The sequence below is a fragment of the Mandrillus leucophaeus genome, unplaced genomic scaffold (genome assembly GCF_000951045.1).
Source record: "Mandrillus leucophaeus isolate KB7577 unplaced genomic scaffold, Mleu.le_1.0 Scaffold655, whole genome shotgun sequence".
Taxonomy (NCBI): Eukaryota; Metazoa; Chordata; class Mammalia; order Primates; family Cercopithecidae; genus Mandrillus; species Mandrillus leucophaeus.
The window spans coordinates 381,469-390,689 of record NW_012107086.1 but is presented as its reverse complement, the minus strand read 5'-3'; the positions used below and the strand labels follow the sequence as shown (position 1 = coordinate 390,689).

The following is a 9,221-nucleotide window of genomic DNA, read 5'->3' as shown; positions in this document are numbered from 1 at the left end:
TTCCTATAGCTGGGACTACAGGTTTGTTCCCTCACGCCCAGCTAATTTTTTTGTATTTTTAGTAGAGATAGGGTTTCACCATGTTGGCTAGGCTGGTCCCGAACTTCCGACCTCAAGCATTCCTCCCACCTTGGCCTCCCAAAGTGCTGGGATTACAGGCATGAGCCACCACACCCAGCCCCTTTAGTGTTTCTTGAGTGTAGATCTACTGATGACTTTTTCAGCATTTGCTTACCTTATATTCTTGAGCTCCATAATTTCTATTTCTTTTTATACTTTTTATCTTTTGGTTGATCTTCCAAGACAACTGATTTCATTTAGTTTTCTATGTTCTTATTTCACTTATTAATATTATTCACATGGTTATTTTGAGTTTTTAAAAATAATTTATCTCCATTTCTTTAGGGTTGCTATCTGGATATTTCTTTTTCCTTTCTGGGGCCATAAGTATCCTGATATTTTGTATACATTGTAATCTTTTGTTCAGATTTGAAATTAACAAAAAGCCACCTGTTTCAATCTTTATAAAATGGCATTGGTCTGGGAAATTCTGACACCAATTGATCAGGCTAGAGATTATGGGAGCCTCTCAGACTTGTTCTTGGGATATGTCTTCTCTGGAGTGGTGTTTTGATTTGTTTTGTTTGAGACAGAGTCTCTCGCTGTGTCTCCCAGACTGGAGTTCAATGGTGCAATCTCAGCCCACTGCATCGTCTGCTTCCTGGATTCAAGCAATTCTCCTGCCTCAGCCTCCCAAGTAGCTGGGATTATAGGCACGTACCACTATGCCTGACTAATGTTTGTATTTTTAGTAGAGATGGGGTTTCACCGTGTTGACCAGGGCTAGGATTACTGGCGTGAGCCACTGCGCCCCGCTATTTTCTTAATTACAGAGGTTTTCACATGTTTCCTCTTAAGAGGCTGTAGTTACTTGTTATGTCTGTCGTCCATCTCTGGTACTGCAGTTTCTTGTCTGCTGTAACAATCATTTATTACTGGTTTCAAAACAACCAGCCTGTCGGTCAAAGTATACCATCATTCCATTCAGTACTCTGTCACAGAAGACAGCAACCAGTTTTTTTCAGGCCCCCAAAAGTATGGACACATGTGCCACTATTTTCTTTATTTTATGAGGGAGAAGTCAGAAGTTTACTCCCAAGGGCACCATATATACCATATTGGGAAAAAGGAAGGGCTGTGGTGGGTAAATGGAACACACTTTCCTTCCACTTCTATGGGGCTTATGGCATTGTGCTCACCTGGGGTGCTGCAAACCCTTTGTTGATTTTTAGAGTTCTCAGAAAGGCTTTAAAAAAATTTTTTTTTAAATTGTATGTATTTATGAGGTACATAAGATATTTTGAAACAAGCATGCAACGCGAAATAAGCATATCAGGGAAAATGGGGTGTCCATTCCCTCAAGCATTTATTTTTTGAATTACAATCAGATTATACTATTTAAGTTATTCAAAAATGTACAACTGAAATTATTTTTGACTATGGTCACCCTGTTGTGCTATTAAATAGTAGGTCTTATTCATTCTTTTTAAGTAATTTCTTGCACCCATTAACCATCCCCACCTCCCACTCACCCAGTACCCTTTCCAGCCTCTGATAACCATTCTTCTACTCTCTATCTCCATGAGTTAATTGTTTAGACTTTTAGATTCCACAAATAAGTGAGAGCATGCAATGTTTGTCTTTCTGTGCCTGGCTTATTGTACTTAACATAGTGACCTTCGGTTCCATCTATGTTGTTGCGAATGACAGGATCTCATCCTTAAGGATGAATAGTACTCCATTGTCTATAAGTAGTACATTTTCTTTCTTTTTTTCTTTTTTTCTTTTTTTTTTTTTTTAGACAGAGTCTTGCTCTGTCGCCCAGGCTGGAGTGCAGTGGCGCGATCTCGGCTCACTGCAAGCTCTGCCTCCAGGGTTGACACCATTCTCCTGCCTCAGCCTCCCGAGTAGCTGGGACTACAGGCGCCGGCACCACACCCGGCTAGTTTTGTTTTTGTATTTTTAGTAGAGACGGGGCTTCACCGTGTTAGCCAGGATGGTCTCCATCTCTTGACCTCGGGATCTGCCCGCCTCGGCTTCCCAAAGTGCTGGGATTACAGTTGTGAGCCACTGCGCCTGTCCTATAAGTAGTACATTATCTTTATCCAGTTGCCTGTTGATGGATACTTAGGTTGCTGCCAAAATTTGGCTATTGTGAATAGTGCTGGAACAAACATAGAAGTGCATCTATCTTTGATGTACTGATTTCCTTTCTTTGGCATATACATCTGCAGTGGGATTGCTGGATCATATGGTACCTCTATTTTTAGTGTTTTGAGAAACCTCCAAACTGTTCTTCATAGTGGTAGCACTAATTTAAATCCCCACAGTGTACAGGGTTTCTCACCAGCGTTTGTTATTGCCTGGCTTTTGGATATAAGTTATTTTATCTGGGGTGAGATTATATCTCATTGTAGTTTTGATTTGCATTTCCCTTATGGTCAGTGATGTTGAGAACCTTTTCATATGCCTGTTTGCTATTTGTGTCTTGTTTTGAGAAATGTTTATTCACATATCCTGACCATTTTTTGGCTCAGATTATTAGATTTTTTTTCCTGTAGAGTTGTTTGAGCTCCTTACAACTTCTGGTTGTTAATCTCTTGTCAAATGAGTAGTTTTCAAGTATTTTCTCCCATTCTCTGGGTTGTCTGTTCACTTTGTTGATTGTATTCTTTGCTGTGCAGAAGCTTTTTAACTTGATATGTTCCCATTTGTCCATTTTTTTTTTTTTTTTTGGTTGTCTGTGTTTGTGGGGTATTGCTCAATAAATTTTTGCTTAGACTAATGTCTTCGAGGTTTTTCTCAATTTTAACTTTTCAAAAAACTAATTTTTTGTTTCATTGATCTTTTGAATTTTTCAAAAAATTTTAATTTCATTTATTTCTGTTCTGAGCTTCATTATTTTTCTTCCACTAATTTTGGGTTTTGTTTGCTCTTGCTTTTCTAGTTCTGTACGATGCATTGTTGGATTGTTTAGTTGAAGTTTTCCCTTTTTCTTCATGTAGGCAGTTATAGCTATAAACGTCCCTGTTTGTACTGCTTTTGCTGTATCCCATAGGTTTTGGTGTATTTTGTTTCTGTTATCATTTGTCTCAAGAAATTTTAAATTTCCTCCTGAATTTCTTTTAACTCACGGGTCATTCTGGAGCATATTGTTTAATTTCCGTGTATTTGTATAGTTTTCAAAATTCCTCTTTTCATTCTAGTTTTATTCCATTGTGGTCAGAGAAAATGCTTGGTATTATTTCCATTTTTGGAATGTTTTAAGACTTGTTTTGTGACCTCATATATGGTCTCTCCTTGAGAATGATCCATGTGCTGAGGAAAATAATGTGTATTGTGCAGCTGTTGTATGAAATGTTCTGTAATTATTTGTTCGATTTGTTTTGTATTTCGTGTAGGTGCTCTGTTTGTTTGTTGATTTTTTTTCTGTTTGGTTTGTTTGTTTGTTGCTGTGAGTTCGTTCGCTGCCGTGCCCAGCCTTCGTTTAATGTTTTCACTTTGGACCAAAGTAGTTTACACACCAGAGTTATAGTGTTATTTTGTGTTTTTGTGTGTTGTTACTATTACCAGTTAATTTTGTAACTTCAGATGATGTTATTATTAATTAATGTTCTTTTCTGATTGAAGTACTCCTTTTAGCATTTCTTGTAGGACAGGTCTGGTGTTGATGAAATACCTCAGCTTTTGTTTGGCCATCTTTATTTCTCTTTATGTTTGAAGGATATTTTTGCTGGATATAATATCATAGGGTGAAGGTTTTTTTCTTTCAGCACTTTAAGTATGTCATGCCACTGTCTCTTGGCCTGTAAGGTTTCCAGTGAAAAGTCTGCAATGAGGCATATTGGAGCTTCATTGTATGTTATTTCTTTTTTTTCCCCCTTCGGCTGCTTTTAGGGTTCACATAATGGCATTTTGTTTAGTATATTTTTGTTAAGATTATGACTATGAAGGAATAAGGGCCTGTAGTATTTCATTATGCTATCTTGCTAATGTGCTTGTATAATTTTATGCCTTAGATTTGTAAAGTATGTTATCTAGTAAGTGGAATAATTTGTTGTTTTTATTTTTTCCAGCTTTGTCTTCTTATCTTACTGAAGACATTTTGCCAGAGCAGGGTCTGCAAATTTCATTCCAAAAAGTGATGCTGAGAAGATATGAAAGATGTTGTCTTGAGAAATTACGCTTAAGGAATGACTGGGAAATTGTGGGTGAGTGGAAAGGGCAGAAGGCAAGTTATAATGGACTTGACTTATGCTCAGCAACTACTCATAACAAAAACTTTCAATGCAATAAATGTGTGAAAGGTTTTAGTAAATTTGCAAATCTAAATAAACATAAGATAAGCCATACTGGAGAAAAACCATTCAAATGCAAAGAATGTGGCAATGTCTCTTGCATGTCTTTAATAACAACTCAACAGCAGAGAACCCATATTGGAGAGAACCCCTACCAACGTAAAAAAGGTAGCAAAGCCTTTAATGAGCGCTCATACTTTACTGACTATAAGAGAATTCGTGTTGGAGAGCAGCATTGCAGATGTGAAGAATGTAATAACGTCTTTAAGTCTTGCTCAAGTCTTGCTATTATTGAGAAAATTCATACTGAAAAGAAAACCTACAAATGTGAAGAATGTGGCAAAGCTTTTAACCTGTGCTCAATTCTTACTAAACATAAGAAAATTCATACTGGAGAGAAACCATACAAATGTGAAGAATGTGGCAAATCCTTTAAGTTGTTCCCATACCTTACTCAACACAAGAGAATTCATAGTGGAGAGAAACCCTACAAGTGTGAAGAATGTGGCAAAGTCTTTAAATTGTTGTCATACCTTACTCAACATAAAAGAATTCATACTGGAGAGAAAACCTTCCAATGTGAAGAATGTGGAAAAGCCTTTAACCAGAGCTCACATCTGACTGAACATAGGAGAATTCATACTGGTGAGAAACCATACAAATGTCAGGAATGTGGCAAAGCTTTTACTTGGTTCTCGTACCTTATTCAGCATAAGAGAATTCATACTGGGCAGAAACCCTACATATGTGAGGAATGTGGCAAAGCTTTTACCTGGTTCTCCTACCTTAATCAACATAAGAGAATTCATACTGGAGAGAAACCCTACAAATGTGGCAAAGCTTTTACCTGGTTCTCCTACCTTAATCAACATAAGAGAATTCATACTGGAGAGAAACCATACAAATGTGATGAATGCGGCAAAGCTTTTAACTGGTTTTCATATCTTACTAATCATAAGAGAATTCATACTGGAGAGAAACCATACAAATGTGAAGAATGTGGCAAAGCCTTTGGCCAGAGCTCACACCTTTCTAAACATAAGACAATTCATACCAGAGAGAAACCATACAAGTGTGAGGAATGTGGCACAGCCTTTAACCACTCTGCACAACTTGCCGTACATGAGAAAATTCACACCTGAGAAAAATCCTACAAATCTGAACAATATGGCATAGTCTTTAATACCTATTCACAACTTCACAGCGGAGTATTTTTACTGAATAAGAGTGTTACAAATGTAATGACTGTCAAAAGTCCATTTACAAACTGTAAGCCTTTGAGTGCACTAAAATGTTTAGGCTAGGAACAATACAAATAGAAAGACCGGTTCAACACCTCCACTGATATCACAGCTCTTCTTGTACACAGAGGAATTTATACTGTAGGGAAACCCTCCAGTTGCTCAAACTTTATTCAGCTTCAAAGACTTTGTATTGGAGAGAAACCCTACATTTGTAATAAATGCAGAAACAGCATTTGTTCAAAAAATATACCTTAGAAAATACCGGAGTGTTCACACTAAGAACTACTTACAGATGCAATAAATGTGAAAAAAATAACTAATCAAAAATTACATCAAAGCACGTCCAAGAATTCACAGTAAAAAGCACTAAGTCACTAACACTTTCAGATATTACTGTAAATCTGAGTGTTTATTATAGAGAATAATCCAAAGTAAAGTTAAAATAAGTAGGAGATTTACCTTTTGGGGAAGTTCTAATTACATTTAAAGTATACCTTTTGGTGCCAGACATGGTGGCTCTTTTCTATAATTGCTGGAGGTGGGGGGATTGCTTGAGCCCAGGAGTTTGGGACCAGCCTGGGCAACATGGCAAAACCTCATCTCTACAAAAAGTAAAATAAAAGCCAGGCTTGGTGGCACATGCCTGTTGTCCCAGCTACTTCGAAGGCTCAGATGGGAGGATTGCTTGAGCCCGGAGGTTGAGGATGCAGTGAGCTGATATCTTGCAACTTCACTCCCGCCTGGGCAACAGAGCAAGACCCTGTCTCAATAATAATAATAACATAATAATAGTAAAGTATACTCTGTGCATTGAAAGAGTTTTAGATTTTTTGAAAAGCACATATTTATGTAATTCAAGTTTGAAATCACTTGATACCATGCCTTCATTTCTAGTGTCTGTGTGAAGGCATGTGGCCTATTGTTGCTACATGAAAGCCGTGAGAGTTTCTTCTATATTTGGGCAGGCATCATTCATCTCCTTTTCTTTGGAAGATTATGGACATTGCATTTTAAGCTTCCTGAAGAAATGTAACTGGAGAGGCTCTTGGTAGTTGTAAGTGATTCATGAGATAGGTCTTCAGAGTAATATTCTCATTATATTTAAGAAAGAAACATTTGAGTTGTCTTTAGGCCATTGTATATTAAGTGATGTGTATCCTGCCACCAGCGTTGACCTATCTCACCTTAGTGTTATGGTTGTGGGTGACTAAAGGTAACAATACAATAGTGGGTGACATGATGGAGTAGTATCTCTAATGATCCCTTCTCCCAGTGGCATTAAACTTCAAATAATTTGAAAAATATTGTTCCCACAAGTTACACTCTCATTCTGTTTGCTCTTTTTGTAATGACAGTGTCATTATTAGGGCTATAATAAAGCCTATATAGGATTATAATCAAAGACCATATATTTCTGAATCTTAAAGGACTATTAACAAAGTTTTATCTTACATTTTTCTTTTAACATGTGACCTCTCTGGCTTGCAAAACATATACATACTTTTAGTTTTGGTTTATATGGAGATAAATATATAAATATATTACTCTGAAGATAATTGTTAGGTGTAAGAAATTATGAAGCAAGTAATATGTTTGAAGTAAGTGCATACCTGTTTTCAGAATAAAAGAAAAATGTTGGAACCAAACATAATTTTAAAAGTATGGATAATTTATTAGCAAACTAGAAACCTCAAAAATGTTGAAGGCAGATCTGTTTTCAATGCTTTGTATTGAATGCATTTCTCTAAAATCTTATTGCATTTTTTTCAGAATTTCCCTGTGAAAATCCTGTTTTTACTTTTATGTTGCTTGTGCTAGAGCTAACATATAATCTTCTTGTTCCAAAATTCATGAAGAATTTCTTACGTGATCTTCTCAGGGATTATAATAATGATTTTATGAAACTTATTGGTGCTTCCAAAATAATCTTAAGATGTGAGTAATTCCACAGTGAGTGTATTTTCATTGTACTTAATTAATACATTTCCATTTTTCCATTATTAGAGAACACTATTCAAGCCAACTTTTTTTTGTTTGTTTCTTCCACTTTTCTGAATTGCAGTAATTGAGTTTATTGACTCTATTGGGCAATTTGTTCAGGTAAACACTTTGGAGGCTTTATAAGTTATAGGGTTATTTTGACATAAAAATGAAGTGAAGAAACATAGGGCAGTGCTAAATATGTAATAGATGCTCCATAATTAGCAATAAATATTCCTGTTGGAGTGAATTTGTAGCTCCAGATAAGAGATTGGAAATCTCCAGGATGAAGGCCTGGCATTGATTCTGCATGCAGAGGAAGGACTTCCGTACCCAGGCTGCACAGTTGACTCTCTCTAAAGAGGAAGTCTGCTTTTATTTCCAAATTATCTCTTTTTTTGTGGTCTCTTTTTCTTTGTTCCCAACTACTTACGTATTCTAGCTCTCTTCCTTTTTTTTTTTTTTTTTTCCTTAAAAACCTGTGTTATGGCTACACTTTCTCACTGTTCTCCACACAATATGTCATTTTATATAGTACTTTGTACATTCTAACAGGAAGTTTAGACTTTCTCTTTTTCTTCTTTTGTTTTTTGGGGTTTTTTTATTTTGTTTTGTTTTGTTTTTTTTGGAGACATGGTCTCACTGTGTCACCCAGGCTGGTGTGCAGTGGTGTAATCTCGGCTTACTGCAACCTCTGCCTCCCAGACTCAAGCAATCATCTCACCTCAGCCCCCTGAGTAGCTGGGACTACAAGTGTATACCCCCACACTTGGCTAATTTTTTTTTTAGTAGAGATGAGGTTTTACCATGTTACCCACGCTTGTCTTGAACTCCTAAGCTCAAGTGACTGACTTGCCTTGGCTTCCTAAAGTGCTGGGATTACAGGTGTGAGCCACACCTGGCCTGGAAATTTGAAATTTTTTAATGTGATGATAGATTTTTGTTGGTTTGTTTTTTTGAGACTGAGTCTCACCCTGTCGCCCAGGCTGGAGTACAGCGGTGTGATCTTGGCTCTGCAACCTCCGCCTCCTGGGTTCAAGCAAGTCTCCTGCCTCGGTCTGCCAAGTAGCTGGGATTACAGGCACATGCCACCATGCCTGGCTAATTTTTGTATTTTTAGTAGAGATGGGGCTTCTGCATGGTGGCCACGCTGGTCTTGAACTCCTGACCTCAGGTGATCCACCTGCCTTGGCCTCTCAAAGCGCTGGGATTATAGGCATGAGCCACTGTGGCCAGCCAATAGATTGAGTTTTAACTGGAGAGTTTGAGGTCATTTATGTGTTACAAAACTGACATTGTGATCATAGCTTACTGCAGTCTCAACCTCCCAGACTCAAGTTATCCTCTCACCTTAGTTCCCTGGGTAGCTAGGAGTACAGCCACATGCCACCACGCCCAGCTAGATTTTTTACTGTTTTGTAGAAATGAAGTCTCACTGTATTTTCCAGGCTGGTCTCAAGCTCCTGCACTCAAGCAACCCCCTATCAACCTTCCCAAGTGCTGGGATGACAGGCTGAGCTGCTGCGCCTGGCCACACACAACTCTTTTTTTTTTTTTGAGACGGAGTCTCGCTCTGTCACCCAGGCTGGAGTGCAGCGGCACGATCTTGGCTCACTGCAAGCTCCGCCTCCTGGGTTCA

General features: G+C 37.8%; 1 protein-coding gene across 1 annotated transcript in view; it reads left to right on the top strand.

The window, feature by feature from the left end:
• Window positions 1-5,500, top strand: part of ZNF695 (zinc finger protein 695) — a 29,666-nt gene extending 24,166 nt beyond the window's left edge. Inside the window, exons 4-5 of the mRNA XM_012001236.1 lie at window positions 4,137-5,153; window positions 5,229-5,500. Of these exons, the coding sequence (XP_011856626.1) occupies window positions 4,137-5,153; window positions 5,229-5,500 (1,289 nt within the window). The remainder of the gene's footprint in view (window positions 1-4,136; window positions 5,154-5,228) is intronic.
• Window positions 5,501-9,221: the final 3,721 nt, after the last annotated feature.